The sequence below is a fragment of the Magnolia sinica genome, unplaced genomic scaffold (assembly GCF_029962835.1).
Source record: "Magnolia sinica isolate HGM2019 unplaced genomic scaffold, MsV1 ctg231, whole genome shotgun sequence".
NCBI classification, from domain to species: Eukaryota; Viridiplantae; Streptophyta; class Magnoliopsida; order Magnoliales; family Magnoliaceae; genus Magnolia; species Magnolia sinica.
In genome coordinates, this window is record NW_026682785.1 from 97,207 (window position 1) to 114,515 (window position 17,309).

The 17,309-nt window shown below is 48.6% G+C and overlaps 1 protein-coding gene across 1 annotated transcript; it reads right to left on the reverse strand.

The window, feature by feature from the left end:
* Positions 1-13,416: 13,416 nt before the first annotated feature.
* Positions 13,417-15,746, reverse strand: LOC131236114 (uncharacterized). Its single transcript, XM_058233248.1, has one exon. The coding sequence runs from the start codon at positions 15,718-15,720 to the stop codon at positions 13,885-13,887; it is 1,836 nt and encodes a 611-aa protein (XP_058089231.1). The 5' UTR covers positions 15,721-15,746; the 3' UTR covers positions 13,417-13,884.
* Between the last annotated feature and the right edge of the window lie 1,563 nt (positions 15,747-17,309).

Below are 17,309 nucleotides of genomic sequence, written 5' to 3' on the forward strand. Positions count from 1 at the left end.
GGCCACCTTAGCACACTCAGCTTTGGCATCCTCAGCTACCTTCCGAGCAAGCCCCAGCTCGCCAGTCAGCAAGCCAACTAGAGCCGTAGTGATTTCGAGTTGTGCTTCTGCCTCCGCTGCCCGTTTTCAGCTGCTTCGACATCCATCACTCCTCTCTGGGCCTCGGCTAGATCTATGCTGGCCCTCAGCAGGCAAGGGGCGAACTGCAGAAGAAAACAATAAAGTCAGGTCAAGACAGAAAGAGGTAACAAGTTGAGAGAGAAGTTCGAGTCCTACCTCGAGCAGGATTTTCGCAGCATGGGAGAGCATCCGACTCCCAGAGGCTTTGAAGAGGGAAGTGAACTCTTTCTCGCCCCCATTAGAAATAGCCCAAGGGACCATGTCAGACACGGCCCGCCGAAAGATCGATGTCTCCTATTGAACCATCTCCCCTCCCCTGAGGTCTCCCCTCTCTGCTCTTCTCTCAGTTCCGAGACCTACTCTGCAACGGGTCCTGGCTCAGGAGCCACCTGGGACTCGGAAGGAAGTGCGTCCACATCTTCTGCCCTCTCTTCAAGGTCAGAGAGTACGACAACGGTCGGGATGACTGGGACAGGGGTGACTGGGGCGGATGGCTCCTTAGCCTTTGGAGCCGTCTTCGCCTTCTTTAAAGGCCGAGGCTCCGACAGAAGCACCGACCTCGGAGGAGCCTTCATCTTAGACGCTGGTTTCAGAAGGGACCGAGCTTCAGCCATCTCTGTATCGGACAACACAAAGTTAAATAAAATCCAGGAAGAATGTGTCAGAACAACCAGAGGGTACCTGTCATGAACGAGTCTAAGCCCGAGAGAAGAAGACGCTCTGGCTGAAGAAGAGTCTTTTAAGACCGATCCTCCAGACTTAGTGCCTTCAGATCCTTGATTCGAGCTAGAGCCTCGGCCTTTGCTTGGGGATATCTGCAAAATGCATTCAGTCAGACTCGAACGTATCATAGCAAGAAAAGACAGAGAAAGGAAATGCCGAGTCACCTGCTTCAAAGAATGCTTGAGGAACGCGAGGTTCGAAGAGCCCAGGCTCGACAGTTTCCCATAGGTAGGAGAGTTGGTTATCAAAGGACCGCCCTTATTCTGCCAAGTGTACAAGAAGTATTAGCCGGGCTGATTAGGGTTTAGCTATACTTGGTACAGATAGAGGAACTCGTCAATAGTCAGTGGGGGCTGTTTTGTCTCAGCCCACAACACTGAACATCCGAACAAGTTCCTCCACCCATTCGGAACTATCTGCCCGGTAGCGATTTGGAGTTGGGAAAGAAAATTCTGAGCAACAGGTTGAAGGGGCAGACGCAAGCTGCATCGCATAGCGAATTGGAAAATGGTGACCATCCCAGCAGGAGGATGGTCAGGTAATTCAGTCGGGAGGGGGAGACGAAGAATAACTAAGTCCGGGACATGATACCTGACTTTAATCCTGTCCAGTTCTGCCTCAGTTAAAATTGAGGGAATCGGACCCTTATGTTCATCCTCAGCCTCCCCTTCCTCAGTCATTAGTTCGACAGCCTCCATCGGTCTCCGAGTGGAGGCCGATTCAACGGTCCTCACTGATCTCCACATAGGAACCGACTAAGTGGCTTCCTCAAACTCTTCATCCTCTTTTTCCAGTTCATCCCTAGAAAAATAAGGGGTAGGTCTGCTTGGGGCAGTGACCAGAGACGCTCCTCCGCGAGACGGACTTGCTAAATTAGGACGCTCAGCTGAAGTCCCTGACACTCTCTCAGAGAACTGAAAAACTTCATTGGCGCCAATCGCCATCTCCGACATCAATGAGGGTGATTCCCAGATATGTCTCGTTTTATCCTTATCACCAGAAATCCCCTCCCGGGGACTTGAAGAATGCATTGCTATTAAGATCAAAAAGGAAAGGGAGGGAGAAAAAACTCACTGGAGAGGCAAAAAGCACACAGACGGGGAAGAAAAGAGAAAGAGAAAGATGAGAACAGTAGGGAAATTGTGACAACAAAGAAGGAAAATCGGAGGAAGGAGTGAGTGCGCGGAAATGGGGAAGGGGCATCCCGCTCTCCCTTTTATAGCCCTGCCACGTGGCAGAGGCATTTAAGGAGAGTCGAATCGACGCCTGTTTCGACTCCCCCGCCCGACACGTGGCGCATGCTGACTAACGCGAGTAATGCCTTCGCCACGTGTCTGATGCTCATAAGTAGAGAAAACGCTCTGACAGCTGTCTGCTCATGCGACCTCGAGCAACGAATTGACGTACATTGAGGATGACACAAGAAGCATTAAATGCTCCATCATAACCTTGGTCTCTAGTGCACATCAACTTAGAAACTCATTACTCCTTAGTGTCGACATAGCTAACACAAGGAGTAAGGGGGCTTACTGTTGGGGGAAAATATGACAAGTCCAGAGACCCGGTTATGGAATGGACCAACTCTACTGACACTGCCAGAAAGTCCGAGGCAACGGGTTAGACCGAGACAAGACGAAGCCTAAAGGAGAGAGTTAGGTCAAATTTGTGGGAAATAAATCCCGACCGAGACTTAAAGAGTTAAGAGCCATAGGCAAAATATATAAGACGCATAAAGTTGACTCAGCTAACGAGGCAGTAACGTCCAAAGGAGCCAATTAAGACCCGAATGCTAGAAGTCACCGGACCGACTATAAAACTGACCCATATTAGGCCGGTTATAGTGTCGGCTATCAGATTGAGGAAGGGCATCGGTCATAGGCTGACTCTGTTCCGTCTGACAGAAGGTAAAAAGTTTCATCCTTGTAGCCAGCCGAGACTCGTTGGCTACCAGAGTCTGTTAAGGTAGAGCCGAGCAAGGAAGAGATGGTATAATCCTAAATGCCGTTCTGAAAATCCAGTATACAGATCGCTAATCCCAAGAATCTTGGGATAGGATAAAATCCGTAACCAAATCAAATCTCCTATGAATTGGGAATAGAATCCCTGCACGGCGGGATCTCCCACTCCTATAAAAGAAGGATATCTACAGGATCAAAGGTACGCATAAAATACCTCAAAAAGACCTTCTTCATTGTTCATCAACTGACTTAAGCATCGGAGGTTCCCCGGCTCTAGCCAGGGTCCCCTTTACATCTTCCTTGTGCAGGTGGTGACGAAGGAGTTGTGTCAAGTTTTTTGCATCAACCGTAAGGATTCAATCAATGACTGTTTCCTTTGGCTTCCCTACGATGATATTTGTGTCTACAGCTTATCTGAGTGGTAATAACCCTACGAACGGCTTGGATGGTATATAAACATCATGGTCAGCTCAAAAAGGTTTCAACAACTGTTTCGTTTGTGTGGCCCACCTCAGTTTTCTATATGCCTGATATTTAGACTCCTATCCTATTGTTGTCTTTCAAAAGAGATGGACGGAGTGGATTTGTCACGGACATCTCTGTGGGCCCAATACAGCCCCGGGAACAGGTATATCTCCGTGCCCGAAGGAACGGCAATTCGTTTCCAATTGAAAGAAAGCTACTAGCGTTAGCCCTACCACTAGGAAAGGGAATAAAGAGAAATGTTAAATTACAACGTTGCTGTAAGTAAACTTCCAAAACAAATGGTTTTTTTCAACAAATGTGACAGGTGTTGATGCAAAAATCTGGTTCGTCCTCTTAGACCTTCGTATACCTGCACGGAAAGAGGACAAAGGAGACCCTGGCTTGAGCAGGGGACCCTCCGATGCCAAAGTCAGGCCTGGATTCTGGGTCTAAATGTATTGAGGGGTTTTGAGAAGGAATTTTTACCTACCTCACAAGACGATGGAGGTTCCTCTTTTATAGCTGCTGGAGCATTTAATCGTACGAGGATTCTCCTCTTGATATCGTGTGCGGGATCCTCTCCTGGTATCACGGAGATAGGATCGTGCCCATCTCCAGTCTTCATCCGATCCCGTGAGCTTCGGGGTCGGGGATCTTATCCCAAGATATTCGGGATGAGGATTTATCTTGCGCTGGCCGATCTGATAAGAAGATCGGCCCGATGCATGCCCGGATCGCTGATGTGTCGTCCGAACCGACTTAACTTCTGTCTCGGTTTAGTGAACCGTGCCTCGGATCTGACACATCCTTTGGCGACCCGAGGCATTAAGTCCGAGTCTCCGAACTCTGTATCTTTTGTCTCCAACAGTAAGCCCCCTTACTCCGTGTGTTTCATATGACACTTAGGAGTAGTGAGTTTTGAGTCGGTTCATAACTTAGTCCGAGACAATAAGTACTCATTTAATGCATTCTGTGTCGCCTTTGACGGGAGACGGTTCAGTTTCTGACATCGCATGCGCCGACAGCCGTCAAATCGCTCACCCCGCCAATGAGGGTTGGACACGTAGCAAGGGCATTATTGTTGTCAGTCGACGTGCGCCACGTGTCGAGTGGGGGAGTCGATGCAGGCGTCGAATCATTTTCCCATTAATTGCTTCCGCCACATGGCAATCTTATAAAATGGTGGGAGTCCCGCATTTCGAACTTCTACTGCCATTCCCGCTTTGCATTTCCTTTGGAGCTTTTTCGGTCTTTCGTCTTCTTCCTTTCCTCTTTCTTAACTGTCAGCGGCTCCTTTCGCCATTTCCGTTTTCCTTCCTCCCTCCGGTGAGTCACCCCTTCCTCTTTATTTAGTGATAATGGCGGCTAGAGGTTCTCGAAGTCCCTAGGAGGGAGTTTCCGGAGATGAAGGCGAAGCGCAACATTTTTGAAATGTTGCGGAATCGCCTTCCTTACTGACAAAGATAGCAGTTGATGCGAACGCTGCTTTTCTTTCTGAGAGGGTCACTGAAGCTCCGGCAGAGCGCCCTGCTTTCGTTGATCCTTCTCGTGGTGGGTCGTCTTTAATAACCCGCCCGGGAAGGCCTAATCTTCCAAGGGGCATGGAGGAAGAAGAGGAGGAGGAAGAGAAAATATTGATTGCCGAGGGAACCTCTGGGCCGGTTCCTATTGATAAGTCGGCACATGCCGAGTCTGAAGGAGAAGGATCGGGGGATGATCTAAGCGGCCCGGTTCCTTCAGTTTTAACTGAGGCGGATTTAGACAGAATCCGAATCGGGTATCACATCCCCGAATCGGTTATCACTTATTTCCCCCGTCAGAATGACTTGCCGGATCATCCTCCTGCTGGGGCGGTCTCGATCTACCAAGTCTCGATGCAATGCGGCTTGTGTCTGCCCCTTCAGGCCATTGTCCGGGGAGTTTTATCTCGTATTCAGATTGCCCCGGGGTAAATAGTTCCGAATGGGTGGAGGAACTTATTCGGGTGTGCGGTGTTGTGGGCTGAGATTGAACAACCACCGCTAACAGTCGACGAATTTCTCCACTTATACCAAGTGCACGTGAACCTGAACTACCCCGGCTTTTATGTCTTCGCTGCTTGGCAGGGCGGAGGCGGCTCCCTAATAACTGACCCTCCCACTTCCAACAAACATTGGAGAGAACGTTGGTTTTGGGCCTGTGGTCGCTGGGAGACGGCTAAGTCCGGGTCCTGCGAGGCTCGTGTTCCTCGGGCGTTCCAGAGAGCAGGTGACTTGGGTCTTCTCTCTTGCCCTTCTTTATTTTTGTAATATTCTGAGTCTGACGGGCTTGTGTCTGGCAGATATTCCGAAGAAGCGGCAAAAGCTCGACTCCAGTGCTTCAGCTCGGATCAAAGAGTTGAGGACGTTGGATCTGGCAGATAGGTCCTAGAAGGTGCTCTTACAGCAGGAGCGTCTTCATCTCGCAGGTCTAGACTCGGCCGTTACAGGTAATTGAAAATGTATCTTCATGTATCTTCTGAATTTTTCCTGACTCACTTCGTTTTTCTTTTATTATTATTTTTAGATTTGTCCGAAGCTCGACCCCATCTCAAGATTGTTCCCGAATCGGCCCCCTCGGAAATGACTGGAGCTCGTCCTCCTCTTAGGGCGGTTTCAAAGTTAAAGGCTCCTCCGCGATCAGTTCTTCTGTCGGAGCCTCGGCCGCCGAAGAGACAAAGAGTGGTGCGGAAGGAGAAGGAGCCTGCGAGTTCTTCTGCCTCTACTGTCGTCGTAATTTCTGACCCGGAAGAAAGGGTGGAAGTGACGGTGGCCGCAGCCTCGGAACCTCAGGCGGCACCCGACTCGGGACACGTTGCGACGGATGTTCCGAGACAGGGGGAAGAGACTAGGGCTGTGTCTTCCAGAGGGGAAGAAGAGACGAGGACTGCATCCTCCAGAGGGGAGGAAACGAACCAAGAAGGGCCGTCCGTCCTGCAGAAGGTGGTGTTGGGGATGGTTCCCTGGGCCCTAGCCCATTGGAGCGAAAAAGAGTTCATCAGTCTCTACAACGCTCCTTTATCGCAAACCATCGGCCATGCAGCAAGGGTACTTTTTGAACTTGCTCCCTATTTGGTTAAGGCCAGCAAAGAGTTATCTTCGACTCATCGGCTGCAGACTCTTCTGTCGGAAGCCGAAGGGCGACGCGAGGATGCCCAAACTCGGGTCGGCGTTCTGATAGGCGAGGCGGCCCTTGCCCGGAAAGCTGCCGAAGACGCAAAAGCAGAGGCGGCTTTCTCCAGGAGAGCCCTTGATGAAGCGCAAGCCGACGTTACTCGGGTATTGGCTCTCCTTTCCAGAGCTGAAGAAGAGAACCGATGAGTTCTCGCAGTCCATGCTTCTTGTGCAGATGACTTGGCTCGGGCTAAGCTTGAGGCGGCGGGGCATATTCAGCAGGCCAACGAGAAGACTCGGGAGGCTGAGAAGACTAGGGACCAAGCCGTCCAAGCTTTCCTTGAGTCAGCGGAGTTCGAGGATGAGAGGGATCGCTTGTTCCAAAGCGAATTTCTGGAATGTGTCAAAGACATAAAGAAATCTTTTCCTAACCTTGATCTCTCAGAAATCGAGGGTGGAGGAGCCTCGGAATCCGAGAATCCGGACGCCGCTGCTGAAGTCACTGCTGGGGATGAGGCCGGTACATGCGAGAATGCTTCGGGTACCGTTCCTACCAGAGGACAGTAACCAGGGCCCCTTGTGTTTTTTTTTTTTTTTTAAATCGATGTATTCACATGTTGTACTCGCATGTGGTTGATGAATGAAAGAAAACGCTTAGTTTTATTCATTTGACTTGGCTTTAATCTTTCTTAGTTCAGAGTCTTTAAACATTGAGTACCGAGCTAAGGATAGTAAATCTTGAGGTGCTCAGCGTTCCAAGGATGAGGCAATGATTATTCGTTTAGATCTTCTAGCCGATACGTTTCTGGTCGGATGGTGCCCGAGACGATATAGGGTCCTTCCCAATTGGGTCCCAACGTACCCGATCCAAATTCCTTGGTATTGGAAAATACTTTTCGGAGAACCATATCTCCCATTCGAAACCTCCTGATCTTAACTCGGGTATTGTAGAACCGAGCCACTTGTCGTTGTCGTGCCTCCGTGCGAAGCCGCGCCACTTCCCTTTGTTCGTCCAAAAGGTCGAACCCGAGTGTAAGGAGTTCTTCATTTTCTTCCGCATTGAACGAAGTGATTCGAGCCGAAGGTAATCCGATTTCAACGGGAGTGACGGCTTCCGAGCCATACGCGAGTGAAAAGGGAGTTTCTCCTGTGGCGGTTTGAGCTGTAGTTCGGTAAGCCCAAAGAATTTTCAGGAGCTCTTCGGCCCATGCTCCTTTGGCCCGGTCAAGCTTGGTCCGAAGATGTTGCTTGATAATCTTGTTAACCGCCTCAACTTGTCCGTTAGTTTGAGGATGATGAGGTGAAGAATAGACGTTTCTGATTCCGAGGTTGTCGCACATCTCGCGAAAGCTCCTATTATCAAATTGCCTTCCATTGTCTGTAATAATGGTACGGGGTACTCCGAATCGGCAGATAATATTTTTCCATACAAACTCGGTAATCTTCTGCTCGGTTATTTTAGCTAATGGCTCTGCCTCGGCCCACTTCGTGAAATAATCCACTGCTACCACAGCAAACTTGGTTTGACCTTTTCCCATAGGGAGTGGACCTATGATGTCGACACCCCACTGTGCGAAGGGTCAGGGACCAGTCATCGGCGTCAGTGCCTCGGGGACTTGCCTCGGAATTGCCTCGAACCGTTGACATTTGTCGCATTTTTGGACGAGCTTGCGAGCGTCGTGTTGGATAGTGGGCCAGTAATATCCCTGTCGTAGGACCTTGTGGGCGAGAGATCGCCCTCCAGAGTGGTTTCCGCAGATTCCTTCATGGATTTCACGTAATACATAGTTCGCCTCACTAGGTTTGAGGCACCGCAGCAACGGAGCGTAGTAACCTTTCTTATAGAGGGTTCCGTTGAGTATGGTGTAACGGGAGGCTCGGATCTTAACTCATCGAGCCTCGGCACGATCTTCAGGCAGCTTTCCCTTGTCAAGGTATTGGCGGATTGGATCGATCCAGGATGGTTCCGAGTCGATTGTATTGACGGCCTCGCTAATTGGTTCATTTATACTCGGCTTATCGACGTATTCGACAGGGACGGACCTGGGTATATCATCTTCATCGGCGGAGGCGAGCTTTGCTAATAAATCGGCTTTGCCGTTTTCTGTACGAGGGATCTGAGTGACACGACAGAGTTGAAATCCATTGATAAGTTCTTTCGCTTTCTCCATGTATGCTCTTAATTGGTCTTTCCGTGTCTGGTATACACCGGTAACTTGATTAACAACCAACTGAGAATCGCTGAAAACACTTAGGTGCGTGACTCCCATGCTAGCGGCGAGTCGGAGGCCGAGCAACAATGCTTCATATTCTGCTGTATTGTTCGACGCTTGGAATCCAAGTCGTAAGGCATACTGTATATACGTATGATCGGGGGTTTCCAGCACAACCCTAGCCCCACTTGCCTTCGAGTTGGAAGAACCGTCGACAAACAGTTTCCAGGGAATAGGGCAGGGTAGGGTCGGGGGAGCGGTTGTTGTTGGAACTGCAACATCCTTTGGCATATCGTTGACCGGGAATTCGGTTGGTGGTGTTCCCTCGGCAATAAAATCAGTTACGGCTTGCCCTTTGATTGCTACCTTCGTTCTGTATTGAATGTCAAACTCACTCAGTTCGATAGCCCACTTCGTGAGTCGGCCGGAAGCTTCTGGTTTCTGCAATACCTGGCGAAGCGGAAGATCGGTTATCACGATGATGGTATGAGCATGGAAATACGGCCTGAGTCGGCGAGAGGAAGTTATTAAAGCCAAGGCCACTTTTTCCAAGCTTGGGTATCTCGTTTCTGCTGGCAATAACGCTTTGCTGACGTAATAAACCGGCAGTTGCTTTCCTTCGGATTCTCGTATCAAAGCCGAGCTAACCGTTGCCTCGGATACTGCTAGGTAAAGGAGCAGGGACTCCCCTGATTCGGGTTTTGATAAGAGAGGTGGAGAACCGAGATATGATTTTAATTGTTGGAATGCCGCTTCACATTCTTCCGTCCAACCCATTGTTTGTCTTCCTTTCAACTGTTTGAAGAAAGGGAGACATTTATCCGTGGCTCTGGACAGGAACCGATTAAGTGCTGCGACTCGTCCAGTCAGCCTTTGGATGTCCTTAATGGTTTTAGGGGATTCCATATCAATCAAAGCCTTTATCTTCTCAGGGTTTGCCTCTATTCCTCGCTGACTAACCAAGAAACCGAGGAACTTTCCAGAGCCCACCCCAAAAGCACATTTACTCGGATTCAGCTTAATCCGAAACTTCCGTAGGATGAGAAACATTTCTTCCAAATCATTCACATGATCTGCCGCGTGTATACTTTTGACGAGCATGTCGTCAATGTATACTTCCATGGTTCGGCCTATAAGCCGAGCAAAGATTTTGTTAACTAATCTTTGATAAGTTGCGCCGGCATTCTTCAGACTAAATGGCATCACTCGGTAACAATAAAGGCCTTTGTTGGTGACAAAGGTAGTCTTTGATTTATCTGTTTGATGCATTACAATTTGATTATACCCTGAATATGCATCCATGAAGCTAAGGAGCTCATATCCGGCGGTACTATCCACTAGCTGGTCTATCCTCAGAAGCGGAAAGCTATCCTTCGGGCAGGTTTTATTTAAGTCAGTATAGTCAATACAGACTCGCCACTTCCCGTTGGATTTCTTTACAAGCACGACATTCGCGACCTATTCTGGATAGTGTATTTCTTCTATGCAGTTAGCCTGTAGGAGTTTGTTAACTTCTTCTTCAATGATGGCGTATCGTTCAGGGCCGAGCGGTCGTCGCTTCTGTCGGATCGGTCGATATGACGGATCGATGTTGAGTCGGTGAGTCATCACGGAGGGGTCAATCTCGGGCATATCTTCATGACACCAGGCAAATACGTCGGCGTACCTACGGAGCAGGGCTATCAGCTTTTCTTTCAAGGGGGACTGTAAAGACGAGCCAATTCGTACCGTCTTGGATCCATCTGTTTCGACCAAGGGGACTGAGATAAGATCTTCGACCGGCTGCCCTCGTTCATGACTCTCGCCCCGAGGGTCCAATGATTCGATCGTTGATATGTTGATCGGACTTTTGTCGGAGGTTCCCTTTACGGCTATCATGTAACAACGCCTCGCATCTTGCTGGTCTCCTTTGACAATTCCTACTCCCGACTCAGTCGGGAATTTCAGTGAAAGATGGTATGTGGATACCACGGCCTGGAGGAGACTCAATGAAGGTCGGCCGAGTATTGCGTTGTATACTGAGGGTTGATCGACGACCAAGAATTCAACCATCATCGTCGTCTGATGTGGGGCACTACCAGCAGTGAGTGGTAACGAGACAATCCCTTCGGGCAGTACTTGTCCTCCGGAAAAACTGATTAACGGGGTCCGAACTGGGCGTAGCATGGATCGTTCGATCCCCATTTTGTCGAACGCCTGAGTAAACAACACGTCTGCAGATGACCCCGTATCGACGAGTATCCGGAACACTTTTCGGTTAGCGATAGTCAGGGTGACAATCAATGCGTCATCGTGGGGGTGATAGATACCTCGGGCATCTTCCTCTGTGAACGAAATGCAATATCTTTCCCTTTTCTTCTCCTTTGGTGGCCGATCTATAATCATAAGCTCGGACTTAGGCTGACTAAGTTTTCTCGCATGATTCCTTCGAGCATTGTTTGAGTCGCCCCCACCTCGCGGACCGCCGATAATCGTCCGGATTTCTTCCATAGGCTGACTCTCTGTCGGACGTCCCTCAGCTACCCCAGCTTTAACCACATGTTCTTTGAGTCGGCCGTCCTTTATGAGTCGTTCGATCTCTTCCTTTAGGTGACGGCAATCACTTGTGTTATGCCCGTGATCACGGTGATAATGGCAGTATTTATCCTTGTCCCGCCGATTAGGATTACTCCTGAGCTTACTGGGCCAGTTGACAAAGCCTTCGCTTTTGATTTCCATCAATACATGTTCCTGAGTCTTGTTCAGGGGGGTATATGTGGAAAATCTTCGATCTGGTCGTTTGCCTGACCTTCGCTCATCATGCGCTTGATCATCCTTGCGTTTCCTTCCTCCGGCCGAGTCTGCTTCCTTTTTGGCCGACTCTTTGACCAAAGTTTTAGTTTCACGCAGAATTCGCGTTTCTTCGGCGTTTGCATACTTATCCGACCGTGCCATAAATTCTGCCAGAGTATCGGGCGGAGTTTTGTCTAGAGATGCCAGGAATGGCTTATCTCTAACTCCTTGCATGAGCGCATTGAGAGCCGTTTCTTATGTTTCGAAACTGAAGGGATTCGAAATTGAAACGCTTGATATAATCTTTCAATAGCTCTCCCTGCTTTTGAACTATGTTGTTTAGATGTGCAGGGGGCTTCAATTTCTTTTTTCCACCGATGAAGTTGGTGAGGAAGGCGTCGCTCAGCTCAACGAATGAGCTGATGGACTTTGGTTTCAACTGTTTGAACCACAATCGAGCTACATCGGTCAATGTAAGAGAAAAGGCCCGACACATTACTGCATCCGAGGCATCGTGGAGCTCCATATAGGTTCTGAAGCATTCGATATGCTCCGTCAGGTCGGTCTTGCCGGTGAAAGGAGTGATTTGAGGTAATCGAAACCTCTCGGGCAACCGAGCCTTCATTACCGAGTCCACAAAGGGGGACGCCTTTGTTCGGATCTGGTCGAATACATATTCCGGCCATGCTTCATGTCCGCCATCTCTTTCGCCATTTCTTCCCGCACTTCTCTTTTAAAATTTTGAATATCGGCTTTCCAAGGTTCACTGCTCTCTGCCGTGCCTTCCATGGAAGGGCGGTTGCGCCTTCTTCGCTCTATCTCGTGTCGAAGATCGGTCGGGGGCAGGGAAGCGTTGGCCGACTGCGCTGGAGATGGTTCTGATTCGTCTTGGGGTTGGCTCGGCCGGAAAGACTGCGGCGCGGAAGGTTGAGGATCAACCGCCGCGGTCGACGCGCGTCGTCTCCCCTTGAGGATGCTGCATTTGCTGCTGATACATTCGTTCCAGCATCTGCTTCATCATATTCATATCAGACCGGATTTCTTGAACCTCCTGGTCCAACCGCCCATCGTTGCGACTCCGCTGATTGTTGCTCGTTCTGGTCGCTCCTCGTTGGCGGTTGTTAGGTGGGTTATGGGCTGCGGGGACCGCGACTGGACCCGCTGGCCCTGTAATGTAATCGCAATTTCTTCTTCGGGACCGTCCTTCTAGTCATCACCATGGAATTCAATATAGAAATATGAGATGGCTTTTTGGTACGGTTCCCACAGACGGCGCCAAACTGTTGATGCAAAAATCTGGAGACCCTGGCTTGAGCAGGGGACCCTCCGATGCCAAAGTCAGGCCTGGATTCTGGGTCTAAATGTATTGAGGGGTTTTGAGAATGAATTTTTGCCTACCTCACAAGACGATGGAGGTTCCTCTTTTATAGCTGCTGGAGCATTTAATCGTACGAGGATTCTCCTCCTGATATCGTGTGCGGGATCCTCTCCTGGTATCACGGAGATAGGATTGTGCCCATCTCTAGTCTTCATCCGATCCCGTGAGCTTCGGGGTCGGGGATCTTATCCCAAGATATTCGGGATGAGGCTTTATCTTGCGCTGGCCTATCTGATAAGAAGATCGGCCCGATGCATGCCCGGATCGCTGATGTGTCGTCTGAACCGACTTAACTTTTGTCTCGGTTTAGTGAACCGTGCCTCGGATCTGACACATCCTTTGGCGACCCGAGGCATTAAGTCCGAGTCTCCGAACTCTGTATCTTTTGTCCCCAACAACAGGTATCTAGAACATCCAAACCGTTAAAATGATGGAAAATTCCGTGAAAAATAATATAAACTAATAATTGCTGCAATCCATTTATTAGGAGGGACATAAATATCCATATGAATCATACATCGTCTTTACATTTATTTCAACGGTATATACTTCGCTATAAATAGAGAATTCTAATTTTTTGTTCTAGACTATATATACTCATAATTCGAGCTACCTTTTTCACGGCTCAGATTTAATATAAAAAGTGACACGTGGGCTGTACTGAAAGCTTTGTATGTTGTTGAATTATAAAGCAGAGTTACTTAAGTCTGGCTGGCTCTTAGGCCTTGTACACGTGGCATACAAACAACTCAATTTAAACCGTCCATATCGCAGTATTCCATGTAGATAGATCACTAGCGTAAAATCAGATTGATTGAACAATCCTAACCATTGATTAATGGACATCCGTTTGTTGAATTCAGACCCTTGATTCCTTTTCTTTGTATAATAATCATATACACTATCCTTTGACCGTCTTCTTTTCTTTCACCAGACTTTCTACCGTATCAATACTGGGCACAGTTGACTCAATTTCCAAGTCAAGAACTCATTCGACTCAGGTTCCTTTCTCACCGAGTCGAAACGAGTCATACCGAGTTAGATTGAGTTGAACCGAGTCGGAACGATTTTCGACCCCAAATCAAATACAGAGACCGAGTTTCGAATCCTAATACTCATCAAACTCAGTGCTTGTCGCTACCGTCTGCGGCAGTCGACCCATTCTCTCGGTTTCTCTCCACAACCGCTCTGCCATTACCAACGACGGCTCCCATCTCGGCCTCCGCCGCTTCCGCTGCAGCGCGGAACTTGGCATAGATATCGCTCTTGTAGAACTTCTCCGTCCTCTTCGCTAGAACGAACGAAACGAACGATCCGAAAACCGTCACCGCTGTGATTATGATAAAAGAAAGCCGGTAACATTGCACTCCGGCGCAAGTTAGATCTTTCGATTCTGGGCCAGGAGCAAACGCCCTCTGCCTCAGCCCCTCTTTATCGTAAAGATGGCCCGCAACTCTCACGTTGAGAATATACGACCCGATCGGACTCGCCACCGCACCGAAGTTGTACAAGGTCGAGTAGTACTTGAGACCGAAGATCTCAGATATGATGGCGAAAAGCAACGGCCATTGTGCCCCGAAGCAGAATCCGATGATCACAGACGCGAAATAGAGGGACCCAGAAAAAGGGAATGCAATTAGGATATGGCCGACGCAGGATAGGAGGAGGACGAGCGTCAGCATCTGTGGGCGGGGGAATCGGTACCGAGTCAGGACGATCTCGGACACGAACCCAGCCACTACTCGGCCGCAGAAGTTCCATATGCTGATGAGGGAGACGCACGTGCTGATGCTGCGTTGTGGGTAGTCCAATGACTTTCCGATCTGACCCATGTTGTCGATCGCTGTCAGAGTGCCTCCGACGCCGCAGATCGTTGCGAGGAAGAGGATGAGCATGTCGACACTGAAAAGCGCTTGTAGGATGTTGTAGTCATTGCCTCGCTCCGGCGATTTGAGTTTAGCTATCACACGCAAAATCATGGATTTTGGTTTGGTGGGTTTCTCTGAAATCTCCAACTTGGGCGGTGGGGGAGGAGTCTCTATCACTGGCAGTGATGGTTTTTCTTCTTTTTCGACGGATATGGTGATCGGAGGTGGATTGTTGATAGATTGGAGGCGGAGTCGCCAGAGCATGAGTTCTTGCCTGATTACGACAGCGAGTGGGAGAAGAAGCATGAGTACGACGATTGCAGTACTGGCGCCGTACTCAGCTTGCGTGAAATTCACCCGTTTCTCGACGATGATTATAACCATGAGATATCCAGCAAGCGCGAGACCGATGTAGAGAAACGAGTAGAAAACCTTCAGTTCCTTTGGCTGGCTGACGACCTTCATGATTCTGATCGTGTAAAGGAAAACCATTGAAATAGCAGCCGGGAGCCATCCAATGAGGAGAATCAACGACTTAGAATCGTCACCATAGAAGGCGTGATAGAACTGCGTGAGAATCGCGCCGCTGAGGCCGACAAACCCCTTGAGAAGACCCAGCACGACGCCGCGGCTCTCTGGGAAGTTCTTGACGCAGGTAACGAGAGCGCCGGTATTGGCGAAAGATTGGGAATTGGCGCCGATACAGATATAGAGGCACATCTGCCAGACGCGGGGTCGAGCGATTCGGCCTGTGACGGCGAGCCAGATCATGAGGTAGCCTGTTAGATTCATGATGGCGCCGATGGATAGAACAACCCATGGCGGAGTGACTTCGTTGATTAGGCCAGAGAGGATGCCGACGTTGGCGCCGAGGTCTTTGAAGAAGCTGAGAGTGTTGAGAGTCTGTTGGTTGTAGCTCAGCGATTTTTTTATTTCTTCAGAGTAGATGGCGAATATGTAGGTTGCGCCTGCGGCTGACATGATTAGGAAGGCAGCGAACCACATGAACCATCTGCCTCTGATCACGTGAGCTGCGAACTGGACCATTTCGGCACTGCCCATTGGACCACTGGCTAACATCCCTGCTACCATCTCTCTCTGAGCTTTGTACACCGAGAGAAGAACAGTAAGGATATATACCGAAAGAAGGGTGTGACGGCCTTTTTATATACAGAGGAATACAGAGAGGGGTGTGGGAATTCGAGCTTTGACTTTCTTGTTGAGTTTCCTGGCAGGTACGTCGGTTGCCTAGGTGTTTTGTGGACCCCACCATGATGTATGTGTTTTATCCATGCCGTTCATCTATTTTTAAAATTATTTTATGACATGGGATAAAAATGAGACAGATCTAAATCTCGGGTGGACCATACTACAAGAAATGTTGTGATTGAACGGTGGTCATTTAAAAAAATTGGGGCCGTGAAAGTTTTGGATCAAGCATTTATTTGTGTTTTCCCTTCATCCAGGTCATTGGACCTGATCAACGGGTTGGATGGCAAATAAATATTTCAGCGTGCCTTAGGAAGTTTTTAACGGTGGGCGTAGCATGGTATCTAAAGAGTTGGGGTCCAGATGAGATTTTGGATATGCCTCTATTTTCTTTTTCTCTTTTGACTCGCGATGGAATTAGATTCAATACATTTTATTTATTTATTTATTATTATTATTATTTTAAGGATATTTTAATGCAGGCCGGCCCCTCACCAAAACAAAAAAAACACAAGAGCAGATTTAGGGCCGATTTGGCCGGGCGGAATAAGAGGGAATCCCAGGGATGGTAAAATCCCAGGATATGCCAAACGAGCCATACAGACTCCCGTGATATAGCAAACCCATATATTTTAAACCAATCCGCTGACATTACTATCATTATTTTAAAATTGATCCCATCCTTCCTAATCCTGATCGATCATGCCTGGGGCATGTTTGGTTGGACAGATTGGAAGAAATTGAAAAGTAAAATCCCTGAATATGCCGGGCATGCCTCCGAACAGACTCAATGAAATTGTCCTGGGATATAGCAATTCCATGGTTCTTAAACCAATCCACTGGCACCACCATCATTACCTTAAAATCCATCCCATCCCTCTTAATCCTATGGGATCGGTCCGGCCAAACATGCCTTTAATCTTTCGGGACCACACCACAAGAAATAGTGGTGTTTGACCGTTAAGAATTTTTTGTGGGGCTATAAAAGTTTTGAATCCCTTTCATTCATGTTTGAGTGACCTTATCAAATTATCAAATGTTTTTACTGAAAATAAACATTATGGTGGGCCTTATGAAGTTTTCAACGTTGGATTAATGTATTTTTTGTGGTGTGGTCCAGCCGAGATTTGAATCTATTTCATTTTTTAGCCGATGCGCTGAAATTACCTGGCGCGGATGCACTGCGTGGATGCACACGGCCTGACCGAACTCGGCGTATACGGATTTCTAGAGAAAGCCTTTTGCAAACTTAGGTGGGGCCCACCGTGACGTTTTTGAGAAATCCACCCTGTTCATCCGTTTTTTGAGTTCATTTTAGCCTTTGAGATCAAAATTTAGCACGATCCAAGACTCAAGTTAGCCGCAGTATAGGAAAATGTGGTTAGGGAAATTTTTACAGTTGAAACCTCTCTGGGGTGGATAGTGATGTTTACATGCCATCCTTACCGTTCATAACGTCATTCCTACTGGGA

Bases quoted from the DNA above. Each gene is read 5' to 3' on its own strand.
- LOC131236114 (XM_058233248.1), bottom strand. From the start codon at position 15,720: ATGGTAGCAGGGATGTTAGCCAGTGGTCCAATGGGCAGTGCCGAAATG.